The sequence below is a fragment of the Neodiprion virginianus genome, chromosome 1, assembly GCF_021901495.1.
Source record: "Neodiprion virginianus isolate iyNeoVirg1 chromosome 1, iyNeoVirg1.1, whole genome shotgun sequence".
Classification (NCBI taxonomy): domain Eukaryota; kingdom Metazoa; phylum Arthropoda; class Insecta; order Hymenoptera; family Diprionidae; genus Neodiprion; species Neodiprion virginianus.
Window position 1 is genome coordinate 29,155,580 of NC_060877.1, and position 25,966 is coordinate 29,181,545.

Below are 25,966 nucleotides of genomic sequence, written 5' to 3' on the forward strand. Positions count from 1 at the left end.
GAGGTTATGTAGTATGAGGTGTTGTCAGCGGGGAGTGAGTGAGGCGTAAGCTCTGACAGTTGGAACATCATCTACAGCAGGGGAATCACATAGTTATTGAGTAAACAGATTTATATTCTGTATCTTAAGTATCTCGATTTAAAGGCAAAATAGATATAAGTATGGAGCAGTACGAACAGTACATAGCACTTAGAAAAGAATTTCTTAGTGAAGCAAAACTTTATCTAACACGATCAGATGTGATTGCATTAAAAATTCGTCATCAGCAAGCCATAAATTCTGTAAGGACATATGAGTCTATTGAAAATATTGAACAGCTAGTCAGAGTTCTTGAGAAAAGAGGGGTGATCCGTTATGACAAAATACAACTGTTGAAGAATATTGCTCAAAACTTTCCCCATCATTCTATGATTAACACAAAATTTAATAAGTACATGGCTTGGCTGGAAAACTATACTCCATATCCACCAGAAACCAATTTGTACCAATGTTCGAACGGTGAGTGTTATCGACGAAACAAAATTATTAATAATCTCTTTTCATCTGAAAATTTGAATAGCAGACACCATCCCAGAACACCACAATTTCAATCTTTTGTAAAATATCAATTTCTCCCCGAATCTTCACTTACTATTACAACTGGTGATGACTTGAGTGATTCCAACAATTCTGTGATGTTGATATGTTCAAATGCGGATGTTGGAAATCATGTTTCCTTTGCAAATAATTTTAATTTCAACAATAATAATACGCACGAAACAAACAATGATCTGAACTTGTGTGTTACATCACAGGAAACACCTGGCATTCTCAAACACCAAAAGGGCAATTTAATTCCGAATGTTACTTCCAGCAAGGCGGTTTCTGCCATCATAACATCAAAAAACGATAACATCAAGTCTGAATTATCCCTGCCAATGAAAGAAGAATTAAATCTATCTGAGCCTAATTTTAACATACCTTTACTTTCAACACCTCAGTCACATATGCCTCCAACCACTTGCTCATCTCATATTGACGATACATTAGGACCTTCTCCAATACAATCAAAGTCCAAAGAAAATTTTAATGAAAAACAAACAAGTCTGAGACAGTTTGTTCAAAAAAGACAAACTCTGATAGTCTTAAGTCTTGTACTTTCCGTTATTATTCTGTCAATACTATGCATTTTGTATGGTTTCTTGCCAAATTCAGTGCATTATATACCTGAACCATCTGCGCCGCCCTCACAAGTCGTTAATCCTGGTTTTGCTGAAGGATCTAGAATTCCATATGCCAGGAACGATCCGAACAAAGAAACTGAAATACGAAACACTCCAGACAGACAAAATTATCAATGGTATCCATCCACGTCTGAATCTGTAATGTATTCTTCATATTCACAAACTCAGCCAGAAGACCAACAGAAAATTATGTATATGGGTAAGATTTTGTTGCAATACTGTACTTGAGTTGGAACTAAATTGCTCTCAATATACATGCAAATAATTAACTTTACTTGGAATTATAGTGTTCAACGGAGTGAGTGAAGCAGTAGGCAAATCATGGCGTGATGTGGCCAGATATCTCGATGTCAGGGAGGGTGACATCGACCGTATTGACACGCAGTTCAATTCTGATTCTAAAGAAAAGGCCTTCGCAGCATTGAAAATATTTGCTGCTAAAAGTGATTTGCGTTGCTGGTCGATCAACTTGAAGAATGCGTTAGAAAAGGCAAGACGTAAGGATCTCAGAAACCTGGTCGACGATCTACTAACTCGGAAATAGTGAACAACGTAGAGACAGAGCAGTTGTACGTGTGTTTCTTCTGTATTAAGCTGCGTACAGTTTCAGCATAATACTTCTTTCAAACACAAAAAGACTCCGATGAGCGAAATTTTTCACGCTGTAAATAATAATATTTTTCTGATCCATACGGGTATTGTAATAATAGTTATGTTTAAAACCGTGTGCTCGATATTTTTGTTTTTATCTTGATATGTAATGTTGGCGTATGTAAGTATGGTACAAACGAATATTTGGACTACTGAGGATATATTACGATAATATGTGTACATTTACGTCTACGTAATAATGTAAATCCGGACTGTGCTTTTTTTTCTTTCACACGTTTATTATCAACAAATTGTTGAATACTTATCTGCGTATATTTTTAGTTTCACGTCCGAATACATAGTATATTCGCATAGTGACAAATTGAGAAGCAGGTAACAGAAAATGAAGTATAATGTAACAGTTTTAACAGGGAAGTAAACAGTAAATAAATTGACAAGGCAACATTTATAATTGGCATGCTGTATTACATACGCTGACAATTTTCATAACATAGTAGTTCACTGAAAAATAAAGATATATTCTCTATCGTTACCAGTTTCAAGCAGATTCGTATAGTATAAATGGAAGTGAAAATGCAACTAAACTAGTAATGGACTGAGAAATTATTTTGCTTTTGCTGGCTGCTGCATTTCGGTTATTTATGTATTTCAGTTCTGAGTGGAAGATTCCTGTTAAATTCTTTTGATTCGAAAATTTCTAAACCACTAATTTTAGGTAGTAATTAGATAATTATTTCACGAATCCTATTATACATCAGGGAGGGTATATAACAAAGGATTGTGAGAAAAGAATAACTTTATTCCACATATGACTTGACTATACCTTTGTGTACAGATTCTTTCACATATTCTTATAAAAGAAAAATTATATATATAGGGAAAAAAAATACAGCAGCCTGCGCTAATGTCCTCTGGGTGAATAACTGTGAGAACAAGTTATATATATCAATGTAAAATTTTATACTAACAAATCTTGCATTTAGTTATATAATAACTCATTTATTAACCATCACTCAGTCGCGTATTATGAGAGGAAACATGATTACGTCAACATAATTTTTGGAGGGCGCAATAGGGGAAGGGACTGCTTATTTCTTTGCTCAGCCATTCACTAGTTCTGTACATGTGTATATTCCTCTCCTGAATACAGACAGTTGAATTCAGATGATCCATAAATATATCTATTAGATAATTTGCTTTGCAATTATTTGTTATTCGAATGGTTGGGGTCAGGAAATGTGAGGATGATGTATAATAATAATAGAAAAGGGCTGTGGTTAAACCGAATAAGTGTTCTTCGTGACGCTTCCTGCTTTAGCCATGGTGTCTTTATGAATTTGGTAGCCTATTTGCACCCTTGGTGCAATCCGCAGTCTTTCCTTTAGTTTGCGCCTGCAATAAGAATATTAAAGGTTATACGGCACATTAAGGAAAACTGCAGTTTCCAATTCTGGTTTAATTAGAAAAATATCTTACCCGATTTCCAATACGCTTTGACCCCTGTTTGCATCTGCTGTCCATACACCAATTTTGTCACCTTTTGGTCTTACGTTGACCACAGCTCCACATACATCATCAGAGAACTCGTTAAATGCTTCACCAATCATACAGAGAAGAACTTCAAGCCAAAAACGGTCCAAATCACTTCCTCTTTGCTTTTTGTCCAAGCTAATGAGCCACCTGCCTCCTTTTTTATTTGCATCATCTTCCCACATTGGCCGAATACCCTGCTTGAACATACTGTAGTCACAGCCTTGCCGCAGCTCTGAGGCCAACTTTATGTGATTGTACAAGCTAGAAAAAGAATTTAATCATAAGATGAAGTGTAAATATACAGGTAGAAACTAAATAAAACATTTGATAATACAGCTGAAATATGCAGGATACTTAAGACTGTTAACTTTTTCAAAAACAGGATGGTCAAGTGTAAATGTTTCGATGTAATACAATGTGAAGAAAGTGGATCACGACGATGTGAAAGTATAGCACGTAAAACTAACTTGACATCATTTAAGCATAGAGAGCAAAGTGATATACATTCCATTCTCCTTACTCATGAAGTAAATACTACTTTGGAATTGAAAAATTTTAACGAAAACTTGGCAGTACATGAATTTGCTACTACTGATTGATTAATTGAGAGTTTGACTTTTTAAACAAATGATTGAGGATAATTTTTCAACTTTGCAAAAATGATAGAAGGAATATTAAAGTGGAAGGACCGTCAAAACTAAATTTCTATAAAAAATACCTCCAAAAATCTTCTGCTGTGTCGAAACTTGTGATTTCACGCTGATTTTGTTCCCATGTCTTACTGCGATCATTCTCATAGTACCAAAGTGTCCAGGTATTTTGCAACGGATGCTTGATAAGAAGCTCTGGTGGAAATTCTTCCAAATTTGCTACTTCTTGGTCCTTCTTCTCTGCATCCTGCAATGATAAATACACCTCTGCTTACTGTACAACATTCATATACTGCCGGTAAATATTTTCTACAGACTCTGCAAATATAATTAAATGTAAATTCAAACTACATATACCACTGCGATTTCCGCATATTCAAGCGAACGGAGCTCTGAACGTGTGAAACCACGAGTACTTTGATAGATTTTGTATGGAGTGAAGTTGTCCAAAGCGTGAGTGATGAATGATAAGTACCATCAACTATCGCGCGAATTGAAATGAATAGTTGTCGAGAAATCTACACAAGGAGAACGAACAAAAATGATTGGTATCATTTTAATTCGTTTTACGGTAAGACGAGAAAGAGAATTGGTTAACGCAGAGAAATGAATGATCTAACGAAGCGATAGTAGTAGGTTATGCCTATCAGCAAAAGGACGAGGGTCAGGGAGGCGGCGGGGAGCACGAGGAAGCAACCATGCTGATGCGTGAAACCGGACCTTTTTTGGTTAAAATACCAGACTAATGATATTCGTTAGAAAGCGAGCGAGGTTTCGGTTAAGAAAATATGATAATTCAACGAAATTTTACAAGTATACCTCGATTTCTGCCGAATTATTTGCAGCCATGTCACAGGAGTCGACCGCCAGGATTTTCAGCAAATGACAACTAAGGGCATCTGTCGGTAAGAGTTTGCGTAACTAGTCACTCGGGCTCGGCGAGGAATTGTTTCGAAAAACGAGCTAGCCGGCGCAGAGACAAACGGGAAGACCAACACGCAGTGACACAGACCAAACACAGACAAGAAAGAAATAGAGATGCCTCGGCGATCGTGATGATTGAGTTCCTTTAGATTTTTTTGTGGATCTTTTCCAGAGGTAGATGTAATTACTTCATAAAGCGAGAAATTTTCAATAATACACTGATTATTTTTATAATCACGAAAATTACGAACTTTGTTTTGTAATTGAAAGACGGCGTATTTTTTGTTTTCCCCTATTTATATGTCTTTCTTTTTTTTTTTTTCACCTACGCAAAACCTCGTCCGCAGCGACATCTGTGCGAGCGTGAAACTCGCAGCAACCACACGGAACGCTACTAATTTCGCGTGATTTGTAGTGAACATATTTATTTTTTTTTTTGCATCTCACATATTCCATGTAAACAGTGAACCGTGAAATCGTGATCAATATGAAGCATGCGGTGAATATTCGATGTTATTATTCTATGGATCCCTTTCCTCAATTCTTCTTGAATTTCGTGTTAGAAAATCGATGGTTTGTAGGCGTGTTGTAATTTGGGGTTAGCTCGTTGGTTGGTAAAGACAGTGTAATTAGTTTTTAGACATTTTTTTGAATGAAACATGCCTCTAAATTTGTCGTGATTAATTTTCTTGTCAAATTTTTGTAATGTAAACAGCTATTGCACGTTTTAATCCACCGTACAATTTTGCCACAAAGGTCATAAAACTACTCTCAGCTTCTAGGCTTGTTCCTGAAGTTACATCAAAATTGACCTATTTTTCGATATTATCTCTTTTTAAGCAGGTTCGGATGATCATATTATGTTTAATAGAAAGACTACAAATCAACGGAGTAAGACTGGACATCAAAAAGAACATCCACACTTGATATATCCAAACAGCCAGCCAGAAAATGTAAACAAACCACATAACAATTAAGCTGCTTGAACGATAACAAACGCTCCTGTTTTTATTTCGATAATTCTTCCCAGTTTACATTACATCGTTTCTAATTCACAATTTTCTTCTGCCAAGTTGTCACTAACATTAACCAATACTGTACGAATGCTAGAAATATTATCAAAGTTACACACTTCTTGTGTGTAAAGTATGCAGTGATATGTATTATAAAGCTTGTGTTTTGTGCAGTATTTCATTACTTGTCTAATACAGCTTTCACGCATTACTTTCACTTTTACTGTAAAATGAGACAAAAAATCAAACATATGATTAAGGAATTGCTCAAAAACCATTTCAATAATTTAGCTTTAGAAAATTTATTGAGCTTACTCTACCATTTGTTGGATTAACATTTTATCTTTGTTTTATTTTGTTACTTATAATTTGTTCCCACTTCAAGGTAATTGTCGAAGCAAAGATGTACATATGATCATCTGAACTAGGCTTTACAAAAAATATTCTGCAAGGTTAGCATTTGGACTGTATTTTGTTGACTTCAAGTGATACAGGGCTGATTGACCCTCTGGAGGCAACCTGGATCATTACCCATTTATTTTTGCCAATTCAAAGGAATTTTCGCTAATTCCTTATATCTCATTTTGTATTAAATCTTACTATGTCATCTAAAGTAAACATATCGAATTCGTTCCTCTACCATCGTACGCTAGACATTCTAACGATTTCATTTCACTATTTACAAGCTGAAAAATATGAATTTAAACCGTTTTTATAAACAAAACCAATTTTGCTTAACACAGGGTTGCCTAAACAAGGGACCCCTGAAAATGGTTGCCCTCAGAGGGCTAAAAAACCAAATATATCATGTTCCTCTGTTTTTCTGAAGAATTATCGCACTGTTATTTCTCATATTTTTCATAACATTTAGCCAGTCTTGTTTTTGCTGCCATTGCTTTCATCTGATGTAGAAATTGTGCCAATCTGTTCTTTAAACCAGACCTGTGTAACTAGAAGCATAGGGGATGCATCTGTAGAATACATTCCGGTACATTCGTAGACCGGCTTCTGTACACTTTTCAATTCTTATTACTAACTACATGATTACAATTATAACATTGTTGTTCAACATAATGTCCAATTTATTCCTTTCATTTGCTTTCTGTAAATTTCTTTTCAGCATCTTACAAAGAGCAATGTTCATTAAATAAGCCTGAGAAGAAAGTAACTTCAAATGCAACTGTTTTCAGGGACCTGAAGAAAATGGAGACAGTAAACGTTTGGCAGTAAAACAGGAGTTGGCAGCATTTGGATATGATAATACTTATGGCAGTTACTCCGTACCCTCCCCCTCTCCGGCAGCTCTAAATCAACCCTTACCTGGACAGCCACCCTTGCCTCCTATGCCTCCCCCACCAGGCACGCTCCCTCCTCCACCTCATGTATTTGGACCAGTTCATTCCCAAGTTACACCCATGCAACCCTGGTCACATCCGCCTCCACCATGGCAGTGGATGACGCCTCAGACTCCACCACTACCACCGCAGTCACCTCGCGACATGACACCAAATAATTTTCAACGAGACATGCCGTTGAGAAGTAACTATGTCAGGCGAGACAGGTTCAACCACAATCGGAACAATATATATAACCAACGGAGTAATTTCCATAGGAAAAACAGAAGGAATCCTCGATACGATCAACTCCAGGGGCAGTTTGATCAAACTTCATATTTTGGGCCATCGGTGCCAGGTACGATAGGGCTGGACCGCCAGAGAAATCGTTACTTCGTACCTGCATCGATTCATGAAGCTAATGGTTTTATCAATCATATTTCAGTTGCAATTCACAACCATCAAATACAACAGTCCTCTTTACCACCCGGAGCCTCTCAAATTTCAATCAATAGACACATGGACGAATCTGGCGATCAAGACATTAAAATAGTTTCTGTGAGTTCCAGACTTGTAGTTAAGTTTTATAAATGTGATATGGATATCCTTATGTCTTCATGCGAGTGTATATATTTTTATTTATTTTTCTGCTAGCCTAGTTTGCACTTTATAAATTGTGATATGGCTCGATTCAGAAAATTCAAAGATTTACACTTTGAAGTTGTGATCGAAATCTTCATTTCCACTCACTCAAAGTGAGTTAATTTTGATCGATTTTGACTTGATTTTAGGAGGAAACCGTTGTTAAAAAGAATAAACAACGGAAGCCAATGTCCCAAAGTTATCCAAGCCGTCCATGGAATCGCGAAGATGCTGAGAGGGCACTACAAATAGAAAATGAATACAATAAAACTGTGAAGGCGCAAAGTTTAATCATAAAATTTCCGGATCCTGATCTCAATAAAGATATCGTCAGAGAATTTCACTCTGGCATACAAAATATACATTTTCAAAGTCCCAGCGGACCACGGTATTGCTTCATTCAAATGGCAGAAGATGTTAACATCGATGAAGCTATACAGGAATTGGAAAAAATACAGTTTGGAGTAGGACATTTGAAAGTTGAGCGAAAATCATTGAGGGACGAAGACAATCCAACTCCGGAAGAAATAGACCCTTATACACTGTACATTGGAAATTTACCAGAATCTGTTAACGTTAATGAAGTCAAAACTAAGTTTCCTTCCGCAGCTCGGGTCGATGTTGGATATGCCCAAAAAATGAGAAACACTCGGTAAGTTGGCTCATGTGTATGGTATGTGATAAAATTACAATCCCACTTAACAATGAGTTGATACCAAAGTGGAAATGTTTACCAATTTTTAATCATAAACTCACTCATATCCACATTGAAAATTTCCAGGTATGCATTCATACGGTATAACAGTGTCGAGGAATCTATATCTGCTTATAGACAAGCTCATGATTTAATGTGGGACACTCGTAGCATCATTGTTAGATTTAGAAGACAGCGTGGCAATACGTGCCTACCAGGAGAACCAAAGCCTAATGTGAAGAAGGTAAAAGAAGAACCTGGAACTCCATCTCAAGTGAAGAAAGAACTTTTAAGTTCAAATCAACAAAACCAGATAAAGCCAGATGTTGGAAAACAGAACCATGTTACATTGGCACCACAAACTGTACAGAATAAGAGTCAGTGTGATTCTCAATCGGAAATTCTGAAGTCGTCGCCATTTACAGAGCTGCCTTCAACAGTACCAACGCCTGTTGTAACATCCACAAAGGCAACAATTCTGCACCAACAACAACCATGGGTAAAAAGATTATTGAGATTATATGATATAAAAACGTCTTGTTCTCATTCCTACTGAGTTTTATAGTATTCTCGTATCTTCCGGAACGTCTCAACGTTACCTTTGATAATAAATATTCTCCAATGATGATTCATTCTCGTTCTTTGTTTTTGTTCAGACATTAAAGCCATCAGAAATACCACAGATGACTGAGTCAGTTCCTTCGGTGCCTTTGAAAACTAGTCAGATAGAAGATAAAGAGTTATTACTGGAGATAAAAGAAGAACCTGAAGACTACGATGAGATGGAAATGCAAGAAGACGCACAAATAGACGATGAAGTTGATGACGATGACGACGAAGAAGAGGATGATGATTCAGATGACGATGACGATGACGATGACGATGATCGTGAAGAAGAAGATGAAGACGACGAGGACGAGGAAATCGATGATACCGAAACTTTACCAGATGACGATAAACAGAATGAGAATAAGGACGACGAGCCTGTAGATGTGAGTCAATCATGCACTTATTTCTTCAACGAGGAGATGATAATTCAAACCGAACCACAATTTAATTTTCATGTTACTGTATTTTATTGTATTTTTTTTTCAGCATCTCGACCAAATGTTCAACGATTTGGAGAATATGGCTGGTGATATTGGATTATAGATCTCTTTTTTTTACTACACAATTATTTGACAGCGAGAGAAAACTCTCGGACTATTCATTTTTTAATATTCTGATATGTAAATACTTTTTTTGACATGCGTATAATGTCAGTGATAAAGTAACATGATAGTATGTTTATCAGTAAAATATTATTCAATTACATTAGTAATAAAGCTCGTATAAGATGAATTATTTAAAATTCAAAGTATACAGTATTTTTTTTAGTACATTTACATGGTTGCTATTATTTTTTACCACATTCCTCTCACCTTTTCCGTTTCACTTTTGAAAATAAAAACTATAACTAAATATGCGATTAAATTTATTTAGCAAGCGTTCGTCGTGAATATCAATAATTTTGCTGATTGTCTTTATTTGTTGCGGAAAAACGATTAAGATTTCTTTGACGATGCCGCCCAACACTTCAAGTAGTAATCATCAGTGTCGGTGAACCAGTATCATTTCAGGATACAGAGCCCAGTATTAAATAAATCCTCAAGAAATCGTTACTTGTCAAGGCGAATCATTGCAAATATTCTGGAATGTTAAATTCATTCGGTAATTCCACTTTGGATTTACTCGACATAGCGTGAGTAGTCTGATTATCATGAATCAGCATGAGTGTGTCGAATGATTTTGAATTACGGTCTACGTTATACCGATCAAACCCTGGGTTATTTTGCGTAAGAGTTTGCCGGGTTTGGGGGTGTTAGCAGTTTCACGTATTATTACCAAGCAACTGATCACGCCTGTAAAAGAAATTATTCATAACCAACAACTATCGCGTGCAAAACTTTGGTAACATACTATCGTCGCAGAGAAATTAAAAAGTTGAGAAAATCCCGTCCAAGAAAATATACCCGTAAGTGGTCGGAGAATTCATACATCGCCTGACGTCGCATATACGGTAATGCTCTAAACATTTGATCGCGTTGCGTCTAGCTTACGTGGTGTTTTCACCCGGCCCACGGTCTTACATACGTAGATATATAAAATAAAGCGTAAGCCAAGCGTAAGCAACGGTGTAAGCGTCCCGTGAACGGATTCGAATTAACGGATTAAACGGATTAGAGAACGGATTAAATCGGTTCTCTAATGGACAGACGATAATAATTTTCTCCCCCTCCTCTCTGTCGCTCTACCCATCGGGCGGGAGCCTGAGAGGCAACGCGTGTTGCTACCCCCACTCCATGGAAGAGCGAAAGAGAGAGCGGGAGAATTATTATCTTCCGTCCTTCAGAGAAGTTATTTAAATCTCTTCTGAACCCCGTGCGGCATCAGTCGTTTCCAAGCAATCGGAGCGAAATCACGTGTTCTCAGTATCAATTCGACATTCACACCGTGTTTGTCAGGTTGTGTCACGTTGTACGATCAGTGTATTTCCACCATACTCATCTGTGAATGATACACGCGGAGCAGTAGCGTATAGCCTGAAGAAAAACCGAGTCACTGAAATAAAAACATCCCGCGAACGTTGAAGGTGAATTTTGTGTTCCGAGTTTTCATTGTTTTGTGTAACTTCAGATTTCAGTGATGTTTATTTTTTTCTCTGTGCGTCGAGTGTCAATTTTATTATTTTTTTTGCTGATCTTCGGCAAATGCGCAGTTGCATTGTTAGCAAGTTTACTCAGTCGGTTCAAAGAGACAGCTACAGCACAAAAAATGACTGTAGAATCGAGTGTTATTGTGGTGGGGATTTTTGGATTATTAGAGATTAGTGAAGATCTGAATTATGTGAAAAGTGCTTCTCTTTACCAATCAACCTGAGATGAAAGAGAAAAAAGAATACAGAAACTACTACATGTAAGAGTGTGGAGCAGCCCAGAGTCGAGGTAACGATACTTATGTTAATTATTGATTGATAATTCCAGGTGATACATATAAAGCCGAACTTTTGTCTTGCATTACATGCAATGAATATGAAACTAGACATCAGTATTAATTAATTTGAAAACTAAAATGCCAATTTGTTAAATTAATTCAAGTGTTCTGTTTTATTTTTTACAGATTTAAGCAGAGACTTCCGAGTAACTTTTTCATTTCTCGGCAACGTTGGTGAGTTTGCATGTGTTAGGTTACGGGTATTTCCCTGGGATTCCTCTGTATCGTGGCGTGGCGGTAACAATTGTTACACAAATCTTCGATTTCTCAGCTGCATGAATAGGCTCATTCGCGGTCGCAACGTGCTCGACTTTCAGTCGAATAATTTTTTTTTGCAATTTAATTTACCGTAACTTGCTTAAAGTTAGAAATTTTGCACGTTGCTAAAAGTGGAATGAGCATCGCGACAGGTAACCATCGCTTACTCAGCATTCGCGAGATCGAATTGTGTTTCGTAAGCGATGTAGCAATCTACGTTTGAATTTACCGATGATGTTTAAGCGGTGGGATCACCTGAGGTTTGAACGTATTCAATTATTCACATTAATGTTGAATCGATAAAATTCCAAAGTCTGGCATAACGTAACGTAATCAAATTGCATCTTATATATCATTTTTAATCTTTTAACATTCAACAAGTATTGATCAACTGCAGGCTTAGCTCGCTTAGAAAAATGCTAATTGGCATACAGGATGTTTTTAATCAATTTTACAAACTGTTAATGTACCGATAGTCTGCCAACATTTACTAAAATAATACATACAATATTAGGGTTGGCGGGATACAACCGCTATACTGTATGCTGAATAGGCAGACTATGATACAAAAACATGTTGCTCCCAACAGGTAACCAACGAAAATGTAAGTCAGTGACCACGGCGCAAATGAAGAAGAATGATGTGTGTTGGAAAAAATGGAGAATCGTTTAGATCGAATATAGGTAACCGGGTAGGTAGGTGGACGTTTTGGGATGCGTCGCGGGGTTATGCATGTGTGTGTGAGTCTTTCTTTTCCGTTGGGCGGTTGCGTTGGGTAACAGGCAAGGGTAGGAAGGTCGCGATGTACCGTGATGTCACTAACTTTTGTAATCCACAGCGTCAAACGATCACAGAAATTCTTTTCCCAAAAGACTCCGTATTCGAGTCTCTCGACCATTTGTAAGCATTTGAATATTAACGAGAATTAATTTCCTATTTCTTGTCACTCTGCAACCATTTTTCAATCGTTGTTCAATTCAATTATTTAGTCATTACCGATCATTATTCCGTTCAATTGAACTCTGTGGTCGTCTGAATGAGCAAAACGCATCTCTGGACTATCTATCGCGTTCCGTGGTACGCTAGATGGGGAGAGATGCTGAGCTCGAAGACTTCGCGTCGAAGAGGACCGCCGACCGTCACGCCACACAATAATGCATGCCCTCCTCCAACCTCCCTCCCGATATCGCTTTGTATTCTGAGAAGAACAATCCGCATAGCAATGTATCTAATTCGAAAAGATGCAGATGTGGATTGGGTTTCTACAGAATTTTTCGGGGCAAGTCCCAGGTAATACAAATTTTTTGACAGTTTATTCTGTCGCGCCTTATTGCGCGTAGAATAATCAAGAAAATTGGACGCAGCCTTTTGCGCGTAAATTACTAACGGGAATCGGACACGTTTTTTTACGCGTCGATTTTGCAAACAGTATATAAAAGAGTTACGCACTCGAGATGTGCTGATCTTTCAGCTCATGGGTCAATTTTTTGACAAATTTTAAAGTTTTCAAGTTCCACGCCGCCTTTTGCGCGTGGACTTGATACTTCTTACTTATCCGAGAAAGCGCGGCATTCGAAAACCGGCGCTCAACGCGCAGGAACAAAAATCTCGGTAGTATATACTGATAGTGTAGAATTTTGGCGTAAGTATTTATGAAATATATCTGAAATGTACAGAAATAGTCGTTTCACTGATCGTATCATTTTCTATTTCAGGGCAACAAAACTTTGCGCAGAAAGTAATGTCGATTCAAAAAGTTTAGAATGTTTTTGATACATCAATAGAATGAATATTAAAGCTAATATTATGTTGGACTCGACCCATTTTTGGTCTGTGGATGAACTTATGTGATTGTGCTAACCACACCTTCGTCTGTTTCAGCTAACGAAATATGTTTGTTTCAGGTAATCAGACTTTCTGTCCTCTTCAGCTAATCAAACTTTTTGTCTGTTTCAGTTAATTGAATCTTTTGTCTGCTTCAGATAATCAAACCTTTTGTCTGTTTCAGATAATCAAACCTTCTGTCTGTTTCAGATAATCATTCAGCTAATCAAATTTTCTGTCTCTTTCAGACGATCAAGCTATTTATCCGTTTTAGCCAATCAAATTTTTTGTTTGTTTCAGCTAACTAAACTTTTTGTCTATTTCAGCTAATCAAACGTTTTGTCTATTTCAGGTAATCAGACTTTGTCTCTTTCAGCCAATCGAACTTTGTCTCTTTCGGCTAATTAACCTTTTTGTCCGTTTCAGTTAATCAAACCTTTTGCTTGTTTCAGCTAATCAAACCTTTTGTATGTTTCAGCTAATTAAACTTTCTGTCTCTTTCAGCTAATCAAACGTTTTATCTGTTTCAGCTAATCAAACCTCTTGCCTGTTTCAGCTAATCAAACCTTTTGTCTGTTTCAGATAATTATACTTTCTGTCTCTTTCAGCTAATTAAGCTTTTTGTCCGTTTCAGTTAATCAAACCTTTTGCTTGTTTCAGCTAATCAAACCTTTTGTATGTTTCAGCTAATTAAACTTTCTGTCTCTTTCAGCTAATCAAACGTTTTATCTGTTTCAGTTAATCAAACCTCTTGCCTGTTTCAGCTAATCAAACCTTTTGTCTGTTTCAAATAATTATACTTTCTGTCTCTTTCGGCTAATTAAGCTTTTTGTCCGTTTCAGTTAATCAAACCTTTTGTCTGTTTCAGCTAATCAAATATTTTGACTGTTTTAACTAATCAATTTGTCTCTTATTCGTTAATTATATTTTTCACTTATCTAAGCTAAGTATATTTCTGTTTATATCGAAATATGTCACTAATTTTATTTTCATCTGTTCCACGTAAGTTATTGCGCTCGTTTTAGTGTCATAGTTTTTTTTCTCGAGTCGCCCATAGGTCATGTTCGGTTTGTATTTCACTGTAGAATTATATAGCACTGTCGTATTTTGGTGGTTGTGTTTATCCTACTCCGATTTGTTTCCATTTCTTTAAAGATTTCTGCTTAGTCTTCCGATAGGTAAATGCCAGCGTCTTACGGCGATTCGTATTATCGATCTTGGTTTAGTTGTGAATTGTTTTGCGTATTCACCAAGTTCTCCGTTTTAGTGATTATCTTATACATCATAAGAAAAAAAACCGTGCCCGAACATTCAAATACAATCACCGTTCGCTTACAAGATAAAAACTATCACCCTTCATCTATAATTAAAACAGCCAACTTTCATCCATAATTAAAACAGTCATCTTCGATCGATAATAAATAGTCAGCTGGTCATATTAACTGAAAAATTTCCAACAAACTCCGAATATACGCGAATACAAATTGATTGGGAAAAACAATTTACCATAATTAACATGTGAAAAAAAGACATTTTCAATTTTTCGAAGAATGTAAGATCGATCTTGCAAGTATTCTCCGTGGAGTAGGCCTACTGGGGATACCACGTAAAAAAAAAAACGCGCCGGGTGCTCTACCGCTTGCGGTGGTGTGGAAACGAGCATAAGTGAACTTATTTTCATTTGTCAAATACTAACATATTGTAGTCTTTCAAATGACAATTTTATTCTTGTATAAATTTAACTTATTGTCAATAAGACTCGTGCTTCGATAATGTGTAACGCATGTGGAATTGTAATACCTTCGGATTTCTCTAGTTTACTCAGAGTGAATTCCACGTAAATATATTTTTCTTTTTGATAAATTTCGTTTCTTAATTAAAGTCAACAAAGTGCACATACCTTTGGCAATTCCAACATCTTTCTCCCCGACTTGACCTTTCGCAGTCGACACAAGTTGTTGACATAAAACACTATAATTGCATACCAAATGAGCACGTCTCCCGTAACAAACGATAAAGAACAAAATATTGAAGCTCATTCAAAACCGGTCACTAAAAATGACAACAAGAACGATGTTCGAATTTTGTACGTTCGCGATACGGGTGATCCGTCTAACACAGTAAGAAATTTACTCCCATGTTCTCTTTTAAATCTATATTCTTGACAATTATTTAAAAATTTTGATGACAAATTTGTATACCCGCTTGATTTTTATATAACTTAACTGAATCAACTGTTAAATACTTTGTTCAAAAAATCATTACATTTACATACATAAAAAGAAAGGCAACTAATATGATAACCTGCATTTTAAAATATTATTAATTGATTTTAGACTCAATTAAAAGTCACAAAAGAAATGTTTTGTCACATTATAGATATAAATTTATGACTTTCGACAAGAATGAAGTGATCCGTTAAGAACGCAAATCATATGACTATTTGAGTGGGAAAAATTTTCAACGGGTGATTATTGTTACTTACAACATAATTGTGAATAAAATAGTGTGTACAAAAGGTCATACTAAGTAAGATAATACATAATACGCGTATGCTATAAATGATCATTTTATACATTGCAAATACGCCGTGAAAGTTGCGAAGGCCGGACTTCCATCCAGAAGATGCATTCGTAAAAAGCAAAAAAAAAAAAAAATGATGCGTCAATAACTAAACGTTTTACGCATATACGTTGGCTGCCTCGCCACCAATTCCATCGACCAGTACACGCATTGTTGAATGGCGACCTTCACAGGAAGAGTATCGCTCGGAATTTAATGAACCTATGTATATTTCTCCAAAACGGACAATCAGCCCACCACCGGAAACCAATGCTGTTCCAATAACTCATCAACGATGCATATTTCTTGGATAATTATGAAGCAATTACATGAATTACTGACAAGTTCCTTGTAATTTTAACATATATAATGTAAATCATTAACGGTCTAACAATGTCTCTTCTACACTTTGTAAAATTCTTTTACCTAAGTCTGCAAAATTTATAAATTCTGTTTGCGGAAATCTGTAGAAATTCTTCGGTAGAACAGAATCTTGTCTCAGAAAAGACTAGTGGATTGTTGGAAGCAGAACACTTAAAACTTTCGGAAGGTCTTACAACCTTTCATCTGTATTTTTTTAACAAAGATATCGTAGATAATTGATGAGAATTTGATTATAAAGAATCCAGAAAATCCATCTTTAGGTAATATCAGTATTTAGCTTCTGATATCCGATATATAGTATCATTACACAATTGTATCCTCTGGGTAATATTATTATTAGGGGTTACCGAAAAAGTGCTGAAATTCCCAATAAAACAGTATCGACTTTGTCGGGAACACATGTTCTCAAACTCGAAGTTCCTAACAATCAACACGGACACTGCCATAAATGTATAATAAAGTGGACAGGTATGAGTAATTATAATCTTAGCCACTCGATAATAAATTTCTGAAGAATCTTGTGTTGGGGGTGTCAGCGGACAAAGCCGCAAACGCTTTCATCTTTTGGATTTGTTCAACTGAATTCGTATAATGGCGCGCTTGTAGATAAAGAAGACTGGTAAGGGCCTCTACATCCTCTCGAGAGATTTCGGCGCCAACAAAACGCGGGTAAAATCTTGCTCCCCAGTCCCGGTGTTTAATGTCTGTCTTGCCGGCTTGTTGTGGGTTGTAACTTTACTGTAGACTGTGTTGCGGGTCTTTTCACCAAGTACATTCTTTTTTAATAGTTTCAAAGTTGATCGAAGAGGAGCTAAAAATGTTCGAGGCACGTTTGGTTCAGAGTGCGATATTGAAGAAGGTTTTGGAGGCGATAAAGGACCTCCTAACCGAAGCCACCTTCGACTGTTCCGATTCGGGAATTCAGTTGCAGGCTATGGACAATGCTCACGTTTCTTTGGTGTCTTTGAATCTGCGAAGCGATGGCTTCGACAAATATAGATGCGACAGAAATTTATCGATGGGTATGAATCTGGGCAAGTAAGTTGCTTCATCGAACTGGTCGCCCGTTCTTTTGAGAGGTTATACACACAGTGCCGATACTAAAATTTTAAATGCGGCTGCTTTGTTCTCAGCCTTGAAAACAATAATCTGCAATTCTTAGCAGTTACATCGTATATTAACAAGAAAAATGACGACACTGGCAATATAGTATCGTTTGTGCGTCACTTGCTTGTATTTTTTGAGTAACAGCAACGATGATAACTCATGAGTGAATGCAAATTTCGTTCACACCTTATTTGGCCTTTGTCTTGAATCGTCATCTTATTAATACTTGATAGCTGATCAACGTGAATATCAGTTTTGTTACTAAACATTATGAATCACTGTTTTACAACATGTCGTCCCTGTTACATATCGAGTCGTACTAATTCAACGATTTGAACCCAAAATATTATAATTTTCAGTATGACAAAAATTATGAAATGTGCTGGAGCAGAAGATACTGTTACGATGAAAGCTCAGGATAATGCTGATGTGGTTGCATTTATGTTTGAATCCAAAAATCAGGAAAAAGTTTCAGATTATGAAATGAAACTTATGAATCTAGATCAGGAACATCTTGGTATTCCAGTAAGTTCCTGTTCTTGAAATAGTAATAACTGATTAGGAATAGGAATTCTGCAATATTTTTGTTGGAAAGATTCATTCATGTTTTATCAATTCAGCGAAAGAAGACCCAAACTTCTTAATGCAACACTATTTGGTCCATTTTTGACATATTTGATTCGAGCAATGAAACAAATGTTTGTGTCCAAACAGTATTGAGTTTTTTGAAATTCATGTGTAACATAAACAGTTGAATTCTGAAACTGTAAAATGCTCGGGACATTAATAAATACAATGTGAGCTATCTCAATTATAAGAAAACCTATTTTGCACAGAATTAGAGAAAGACTATAATCCTTGATCTTAGTATTGTTATTAATGATAATGTTTAGGTGAAGATAGGTGCAGAGTGTATCAACAATCATATTTTTTTTCTTCAGGAAACTGACTATTCCTGTATCGTTAAAATGCCTTCCCAAGAATTTGCACGTATATGCAGAGATCTGAGCCAGTTTGGTGAATCCATGGCTATTTCTTGTACCAAGGAAGGTGTGAAGTTTAGTTCAGCTGGTGATATTGGTTCAGGTATACAAATGAACTATCATTACACTGTAAATTTAGATAAATACATTCATGATAATAATACCTCAATTAAATGATAAAATAAATTTCTGCAACATCTAAGAACTTAAATTTTGTCGATCATATTTGACAAAGCACAAGATTTACCATGCTTTATTTTTCAACTATCTATTGACCTTTGTTGCTTCCTTTCACTACCAGGGAGATTAATCGCCGACATATTTAATATAGTGACATCTCTACAATTTTGAAATCGTCAGTTTATTATCAGTTGAATTCAGCCAAACGATTTTGCTCTTATCTTGTATTGTTAATGAATCAAAATCTCAATGTCAATGCACATAAGTCAGGTTATCACAAGCATGTAGCTATGATAGTATGAATGTAATAGTCGAGCCAGTGGTTTCTCTATTTCTAGTGGTATTTGTTTTATTATTTCAGCCAACATCAAATTAGCTCAAACTGCGAATGTGGACGCTGAAGAGGAAGCTGTGGTCATAGAAATGCAGGAGCCAGTATCATTAACGTTTGCTTGCCGGTATTTGAACAGTTTTACAAAAGCAACACCCCTTTCTGCTCAAGTTCAACTTTCAATGTCTGCCGATGTCCCACTGGTTGTTGAATACAAAATTGGGGAACTTGGACACATCAGATATTATTTGGCACCTAAAATCGAAGACGAAGACAACTAAGGACAGGATCTGGTATTCGTGTTGTTATACCGCTCATTTTTGTTACTGTACAAAACTGGAACACTGCAAAACATGGTGTGTTCTGAGATGAACCCTATCATTGTGCCTTGATGTTGGAGAAATGATCCATGTGAGCAGTCGAAGAATTAGTCACTGGATATTTTAATAAATTCCTTATTTTTCATCGTCATAGTGCGATTTCCAACTTTTATACATTCTGTAACTAATATCTATAACCAATACTAGATGACAATATGAAGTACTTCTCAACGAAATGAGTTAATCAAGCTGACTGATATTTCGAAGGTAATTTATTAGCAAAATGTACAGTTAAAATTATTTGGCTGGCCACAATGTTAATGTGATGAGGAGTTGGCTCTAAAATCTGCAATAGAATAGCGTGATCGCATGGATTAATTTAACGTTGAGTTACTTTGCAATGTACATTGAACAGCTTCTGTCATAAGCCGTGCTTGTTTCGAAAGTATTGCGTTTGTAGCATAAGAGGAGAACCAAATATATTTCCGAAATTTTTGATACATTTTGTGACTCTTAATTCCATAACCTAGCCTAATTGAAGTTTAAAATTTAATTAATATATTTCTTAATTCGTAAATCTATCCAAGCTACGGTAATATAAAAATACATAATTAGCTTACGAATTGCCTAGAAGTATATAATTAAATCTTAAGTCATTTGGATTTTGAATTAGTATTTAGTAGTTAAATATCGATCATTAGAAGGTAAATAATGGCTAGAAATATTATACACTCAATTACTCAGGTCAAGATGTTTATAAGATAATAGTTCACTCATTATTTCTCGTACATTCATTAATTATTATTACTATTATTATTATTATTTTTATTATTACCCTTTACTTCAGTAAATTCTTTTACAATAATTTTTGCAAAAATCGAAATAGCAACAAAATGTAATACTTTGGCAATATTTGTCAGCCTCTTTGGTTAAAAAGCCCTGGTATTGCTTTGTCGTCTACTATTTTGCAACTACATGTTAATATTTTTTTTTTTTTCCGATTTTAGTTTTGCTTTTCTGTAGTGGATTTTTACTTTAACTATATTTATATATCCATCTTATACCTAATATTTGATTCACTGTAGAGACGTTTTTATAGATGCAAGTTACACAGGACTTGGCAAATGTCAAAACTGCAAGTGGAAACTTTGTTTCTATAACTTGGAGTAACAGGTGTATGCATGATATTATGTAAGTTTGACAAGTCTACTCAATCGTCATGCACGTTTTAGACGAGCAAATTTTAAATAGAAAATGGAACATTCCGTATGACCGACGAATGCTATGATTATTTCTATCTTTCGTTTTTGACACGTCTCATAAAATTGGATCTTGTAGTTTTGCATACGTACAGGGTCATTCATTTATTGCTGAACTTGAGGACCACTACCGCCGCAGTTCTACCTGGCACTCGCATCAGGGGTCCTCTCTCACCCGGGTCTACATTCAGCAATGAATGTATTTCAGTGGCTCTGCTATTCATAACTGACAGCAGCGTTACAAAGCCTAGCCACATGATGGTATGCAAAAGCAAAAAAAAAAGGAAAACAACTTAAGTATTCTTATTACCATTACTGCCATATAAGCTAGGGTGTACAAACTTATCATGAAGCGTTCGCAGATGTCTTAGTAAATTACTTTTAACATTAAAACCTTTCTTGCAGTATGAACATAGAAACGGCTTTTCACCAGTGTGTGTTCTCTGATGAATAACCATTGATGCATGGCTGGGAAATACTTTTTGGCAGATGTTGCATAATTTTTGATGGCTGTGAACTCTTTTTGGTTTTGGAGGCGCTGAATTATTCATGAGCGCGAGTTGTTCTTCGGTATGTTCTGTTTGTATGTGTCGCACCCATTCTTGAGGAGTAGGATACATGTTACCACATAGGTCACATTTTAGAGGTGGAAAATCTTTACTATCGTCATCGGTGTCACCCTGCATTTGAAGAAATATTTCATGAGTGATTGGGGACTAGTTGCATGGTAAGACACGGTCTTCAAAGAAATGTGTAATTCTACATGCAGCCATTTCTCATTGTCAAACAAGTGGCATATAAGGATTCAATGCAAATGAAATGGAGTTACCTTTCGTTTTCTTCTTCTATTTTCCGTCATATCGGCATGGGTAAATTCTATGTGTCGAACCCAATCAGATGGTCTGTTAAATGTTTGGCTACACATGTCGCAAGTCAGAGGCGTATATTCCTCTTCTTCCATTTCTCCTTCTTCATCAGCACTGTGTACAATCTCCTATCGAACAACAATTTAACATTATTATTATTATTGGATTATTAGGTAATACTGTGTATAAGTTGAGTCTAAATTTGGCAAGTGATATTCAGTATCACAGACTTAAGACTTACACTCAGCTCTATATGGTACAATATGATTAAGGTACGAATGCATACTCGTAGATGGTAGAATATGAATACGAGACATAATCATAATAACGTCAACATACTGGTTTGATGTCCATTTCATGATCAATTGTCAAGGTTTCAGACGGATCAATGGTCTCCTCCCAGTCGATTGGCTCGTCTTTGACCAAAAGTTCAAGATTCAACTCGTCCTGATCCTGAAAAATTGATAAATTATTCTACAGGCTATTAACGTTTGGCATATAACATGATGTCATAGCATTCAAAGAGTGTTGGATGCTGAAGGAATACCAAGAGAATAAGTAGTTATGAAATATAACACAGTTTCATATTTATAGGTCTGTGAAATAGTTCAATAAGAACAATCATTATTTTCCACAGTTGTTTGTTTGCACTGGATTAGAAGCAGTCAGTGGTTACATTGCTAAACTCAACGACTTGTTCTTCATATAAAAGTTATATACAAACAATAATATTATCATATCATACATTGTCACCAGCTTCGCTTCTTGTCCTATTGGATTCAGTTTCGCTATTGACACTTTTTCTTTTTTTGGCATTGGCTTCAGGATTACCGTTCGTTTTACTTTCATCTTCATTCTTCTTTCCTTCGTGGACTTTAGTACTCTCGGGGTCTTTTACATTCTCATCATTTTTTTCCACAAGTTTGCCATCGGATGATTTTGGGGTGGGGACGGTACTCTGAGTTATTACCGGCTGCTGAACATTTTCAATAATTTTCTCAGGCATCGGTTGGACCAATTTAATTTTCTGAATCTGTCCAGCGAGAGGGGCTGCTTCCTTTTTATCACGTTCGACTTTTTGACTGTTTGATTGAATATTCTCCTTCTTACTACCATTATTCGATCTCCATAATCCACGAACTCTAAGTATATCACCTGCTTTCAGAACTCCTTCTAACTGGTCATTAGTAACCGTCGCTTCACCGCTGTACATGTACTGGATCAAGATCTTCAATGTCCGATACCCAATTTCAGTGGGCAGCACCTATCGAATCCGATAAAATTTTTAATTCAAGATATGGTTGTTCATAAAAATTGGTAGTATAGAAAAACAGCTTTGGTATGATTAACAATTAATATCATTTTGCCTTGAAGCTTACCACAATAATAGGTGCGTTAGTATTTGCACCAAAATGACAAGTTTGAAATATGTGACTTAGGTAAGATGAACAGGCTGCAAGAACAAAACGATGAGCTGCAACATGCCTGCCACAAGAAGTTGCCAACAAAACGTCGGCGAATGATTCGGAGTGGAGTAGCGTTGCCACGGAGCTGTGAAGATGAGCTCCATAGCTGTGCCACTTCAACTGATAATTCTCTGACGCAGCAACAGCCATGTTTTCTGAAAATAATAACTGACTTATAAAAACTGACAAATTTTCATAATCACAGGACAAATGGAAAATTTAACTGCATACATCGGATGAGTGCAAACTCACGTCACGACCAATATTTACAGATACACTATACTTTACTATACGACATGAAAGGGGGATTTCCAGCAATTAGTGACTTTCGATAATGGAATTACTTAATTACTTTGTAACCCCAAAATAGCATTCAATTCGAAACTTGTGAAGGCTAGGAAAATCAGGGTTTTGTCTGGAAAACTTACAGGTGAGTAATTAAAATAACTAAAGGTAAAAAAATACGTCGATAGGAGCAACCGCCTAGAAGATCCTCTTAAAGCACCTCCGATTTTGTAACAACTCATTTCGACTTTTTTGGGGTTAAACAGCTTTACGTTTGTGATGGTACTTTTATCGCTTGCACATGAATCAAGTCTTTCAGTCAGTAAAAATGTGAGTCTTTCTGTTTTTGCGAAAATAGTATGTTCGTCAATAGTAAAACCGCGCAAACTATGCCTGGAAATCAGTGTAACGTCCAAGATGCTGTTTAAATGCCCGTAACATGAGTGAATAGAAAATTCCGAAAAATTATTCAAACTGTTTTTCGTTGGAGATTCCCAGAATACCTAATATTGTTAATTGGTGAATTCGCGTATGGGTATTGGGATGTATTGGACAATATCGTTCTACAATGTATCGAGTACTACAATGCCTATTCGTAAACAATCGCATCATATCGTAGGCGGACGTTATTGAAACAATACATGGCATCACTGTTATCTATCAGGCTTTTGCACGATTTGCTGAGTATTACAGTTCAAAATCACGTCTGACAGCAGATTATCTACCCAAGAAACACAATTCAAAGTTTAAAATAATTCTTAAATCAGATCGAGATGATTCTATAATTATGTAGCGGAATAATGAAAGGGATGACTGCAGATCACTGCAGCGTGGTTGTAGTGCAATAATAAATTGTTGATTTTCAAAAATTAAATCAACAAGCTTATAAAAACAAGACTGTTGCAGCTAAATTGAAATTAGGTTCATCGGTTAAAATCTGCGGTATTGATCTATAAAAGACAGTTTACTTATCGTTAGTTTGGATGAAAAATAAATAACGAGACGGAAAATATTCGAAATAGGAAGGATGCAAAGTGCCAAAATGTAATTGATCGTGGCCACGAATCGCGGAATTTAAATAGCGTGAAAGAAAAAAACGTTTCGACTTTGAAAATTATTAGCAACGAAGTGACGTCCGATGCATAATTATACTTGAAAATAGTTTGTTGAAACAAGCGTGTAAGTTTATGCGAAGAATAGAGGCGCGGATAATTGTCCTCATTTGACGACCCGTAGACGACGAACGACACTTTGCACGAACGAGGGAAAAGGAATAACGGAGGCAAAACCTTGTACTGCATATTCGGAACATTAACGAGGAGATCTTGGCAGAGTTATTTACGACAAACTAGAAGCATTACAATTACCTGACATTCAAAGAAGGAGAGAAACACTGTTAGCGATGGTAAAACGCGAAATGCTTCGATGTTTTTCACGTATTTCTCGGACCCGATGTTTTGAAAGGCGCTTCACAGACGGGGCACAGGGCAGATATGAACATCGAAGCTCCGCGTAGGGGTCTAAAAATCGATATTTCGGTCTTTGCTCCATCCGTTGTCGTCGGTGTATTCGGGTAGGGTGCCCCACAACGTGCATCATCGATTTTCTCAGCTACCAATCGCACGCATTCATTTATCGTATCGATCCCCCGAGCTGATTTCAGCGTTTGCGTCCGTCCATCCGCACCCGTCTAGGCGAGCGAGGATTCATACCTACCACCCATTACTGGCTAGGTATAACGTAAGCGCTACAAGTGAATCCGCTATCTGCAAAACCGAACCGGCTCATTGATCTATTCTATCTTTACGTAATATCTGCACTCACACTTCACCACGATCCCGGCCTTTCAACCCTGCCCGTATCTTATCCCAGTACTCTTAATTCGAGCTCGCATAATGTGTGTTAGGTCCTTGCCGGGAGCCTGGATCGCCTCGATTTCAACATCGACCCGGATTGTATTAAACAACCTCGAATGCAGCTATAATTATCGTTGTCACTGTTCAAGATACAATGTATAGATACGGTGATTGTTCCATTAGACGCGGCGCGTTACATATCCGCTGCAGAATGTGTTATTATGCCTAGGTATAACTTGAAATTCGCCTGTAACGAGTAGCTCCGTCATCTGTAGAATCTAATCATTCCGTTTCTGTCTACGTACAATTAATTTTACGATATTGCATAAGTCTAGAATATTAACGAAGCTTGCAAGCGCTTAAAAATCTTCTCAGAAGGTATATATTTATTGTGAATTTAGAAGACAATGTGAGTGTATTCCGGAAATACAAGATTGCTCCTTATCACGTCTGTGTTGTTTTTGGTAGATTGAATATTTTTATTACACACCGTACATTCGCACTCGCTCATGCAGAATACGTGTTAAATAATAATAGGTATTGCTTTTGAAATTGATGTAGTACAAGCAAATTGACCAACGGTCATATTTGCGGAGTAATGACATAATATTTAACGTTGCATGGAGT

General features: G+C 36.5%; 5 protein-coding genes across 13 annotated transcripts; 3 read left to right on the forward strand and 2 right to left on the reverse strand.

Annotated features, from left to right (window-relative positions):
• Nucleotides 1-161: 161 nt before the first annotated feature.
• On the forward strand, nucleotides 162-3,453 carry LOC124310269 (fas-associated death domain protein-like). The gene is made up of 3 exons (XM_046774082.1): nucleotides 162-498; nucleotides 1,195-1,422; nucleotides 1,511-3,453. Exons 1-3 carry the CDS (start codon nucleotides 162-164, stop codon nucleotides 1,765-1,767), a joined length of 822 nt encoding a protein of 273 aa, XP_046630038.1. The 3' UTR covers nucleotides 1,768-3,453.
• Nucleotides 2,614-4,971, reverse strand: LOC124303764 (eukaryotic translation initiation factor 4E-like). Its single transcript, XM_046761391.1, has 4 exons — nucleotides 4,838-4,971; nucleotides 4,087-4,265; nucleotides 3,312-3,629; nucleotides 2,614-3,227 (listed from the first exon to the last, which is right to left on the reverse strand). The coding sequence occupies exons 1-4, from the start codon at nucleotides 4,865-4,867 to the stop codon at nucleotides 3,113-3,115; spliced, it is 642 nt and encodes a 213-aa protein (XP_046617347.1). The 5' UTR covers nucleotides 4,868-4,971; the 3' UTR covers nucleotides 2,614-3,112.
• Nucleotides 4,972-4,990: 19 nt separating this feature from the next.
• On the forward strand, nucleotides 4,991-10,004 carry LOC124303706 (uncharacterized). 9 transcript variants are annotated; one of them, XM_046761277.1, is made up of 8 exons: nucleotides 5,048-5,116; nucleotides 5,786-5,895; nucleotides 7,146-7,647; nucleotides 7,735-7,847; nucleotides 8,081-8,583; nucleotides 8,713-9,124; nucleotides 9,282-9,617; nucleotides 9,721-10,004. In XM_046761277.1, the coding sequence occupies exons 2-8, from the start codon at nucleotides 5,803-5,805 to the stop codon at nucleotides 9,775-9,777; spliced, it is 2,016 nt and encodes a 671-aa protein (XP_046617233.1). In that variant the 5' UTR covers nucleotides 5,048-5,116; nucleotides 5,786-5,802; the 3' UTR covers nucleotides 9,778-10,004. The 9 variants fall into 9 exon arrangements, with proteins under 9 accessions (XP_046617283.1, XP_046617233.1, XP_046617259.1 ...); XM_046761303.1 differs by lacking the exon at nucleotides 5,048-5,116 and adding an exon at nucleotides 5,312-5,441 and having other exon boundaries at nucleotides 5,814-5,895; XM_046761268.1 differs by lacking the exon at nucleotides 5,048-5,116 and adding an exon at nucleotides 5,322-5,441 and having other exon boundaries at nucleotides 5,783-5,895.
• A 5,363-nt stretch (nucleotides 10,005-15,367) lies between these two features.
• LOC124303760 (proliferating cell nuclear antigen) lies at nucleotides 15,368-20,109 on the forward strand. Its single transcript, XM_046761379.1, has 4 exons — nucleotides 15,368-17,724; nucleotides 18,153-18,318; nucleotides 18,735-18,879; nucleotides 19,318-20,109. Exons 1-4 carry the CDS (start codon nucleotides 17,504-17,506, stop codon nucleotides 19,566-19,568), a joined length of 783 nt encoding a protein of 260 aa, XP_046617335.1. The 5' UTR covers nucleotides 15,368-17,503; the 3' UTR covers nucleotides 19,569-20,109.
• A 438-nt stretch (nucleotides 20,110-20,547) lies between these two features.
• On the reverse strand, nucleotides 20,548-25,072 carry LOC124303778 (zinc finger protein 37 homolog). Its single transcript, XM_046761419.1, has 6 exons — nucleotides 24,851-25,072; nucleotides 23,112-23,353; nucleotides 22,478-22,996; nucleotides 22,072-22,179; nucleotides 21,696-21,860; nucleotides 20,548-21,546 (listed from the first exon to the last, which is right to left on the reverse strand). The coding sequence occupies exons 1-6, from the start codon at nucleotides 24,855-24,857 to the stop codon at nucleotides 21,160-21,162; spliced, it is 1,428 nt and encodes a 475-aa protein (XP_046617375.1). The 5' UTR covers nucleotides 24,858-25,072; the 3' UTR covers nucleotides 20,548-21,159.
• Nucleotides 25,073-25,966: the final 894 nt, after the last annotated feature.

What these genes read in the sequence shown, in the direction of transcription:
- LOC124310269 (XM_046774082.1), top strand. Translation starts at nt 162, where the DNA reads ATGGAGCAGTACGAACAGTACATAGCACTTAGAAAAGAATTTCTTAGT. An exon ending in TTTGTACCAATGTTCGAACG is followed by an intron (nt 499 to 1,194) that starts GTGAGTGTTATC and finishes TGCCAAATTCAG; the next exon opens with TGCATTATATACCTGAACCA. An exon ending in ACAGAAAATTATGTATATGG is followed by an intron (nt 1,423 to 1,510) that starts GTAAGATTTTGT and finishes TTGGAATTATAG; the next exon opens with TGTTCAACGGAGTGAGTGAA.
- LOC124303764 (XM_046761391.1), bottom strand. Translation starts at nt 4,867, where the DNA reads ATGGCTGCAAATAATTCGGCAGAAATCGAG. An exon ending in ACAGCAGAAGATTTTTGGAG is followed by an intron (nt 3,630 to 4,086) that starts GTATTTTTTATA and finishes TTCTTTTTCTAG; the next exon opens with CTTGTACAATCACATAAAGT. An exon ending in CAAAGCGTATTGGAAATCGG is followed by an intron (nt 3,228 to 3,311) that starts GTAAGATATTTT and finishes TTCTTATTGCAG; the next exon opens with GCGCAAACTAAAGGAAAGAC.
- LOC124303706 (XM_046761277.1), top strand. Translation starts at nt 5,803, where the DNA reads ATGTTTAATAGAAAGACTACAAATCAACGGAGTAAGACTGGACATCAA. An exon ending in AAGACATTAAAATAGTTTCT is followed by an intron (nt 7,848 to 8,080) that starts GTGAGTTCCAGA and finishes ACTTGATTTTAG; the next exon opens with GAGGAAACCGTTGTTAAAAA. An exon ending in CAAAAAATGAGAAACACTCG is followed by an intron (nt 8,584 to 8,712) that starts GTAAGTTGGCTC and finishes GAAAATTTCCAG; the next exon opens with GTATGCATTCATACGGTATA.
- LOC124303760 (XM_046761379.1), top strand. Translation starts at nt 17,504, where the DNA reads ATGTTCGAGGCACGTTTGGTTCAGAGTGCGATATTGAAGAAGGTTTTG. An exon ending in ATGGGTATGAATCTGGGCAA is followed by an intron (nt 17,725 to 18,152) that starts GTAAGTTGCTTC and finishes TATAATTTTCAG; the next exon opens with TATGACAAAAATTATGAAAT. An exon ending in AGCTGGTGATATTGGTTCAG is followed by an intron (nt 18,880 to 19,317) that starts GTATACAAATGA and finishes TTATTATTTCAG; the next exon opens with CCAACATCAAATTAGCTCAA.
- LOC124303778 (XM_046761419.1), bottom strand. An exon ending in CTAACGCACCTATTATTGTG is followed by an intron (nt 22,997 to 23,111) that starts GTAAGCTTCAAG and finishes CGGATTCGATAG; the next exon opens with GTGCTGCCCACTGAAATTGG. An exon ending in ATGAAATGGACATCAAACCA is followed by an intron (nt 21,861 to 22,071) that starts GTATGTTGACGT and finishes GTTGTTCGATAG; the next exon opens with GAGATTGTACACAGTGCTGA.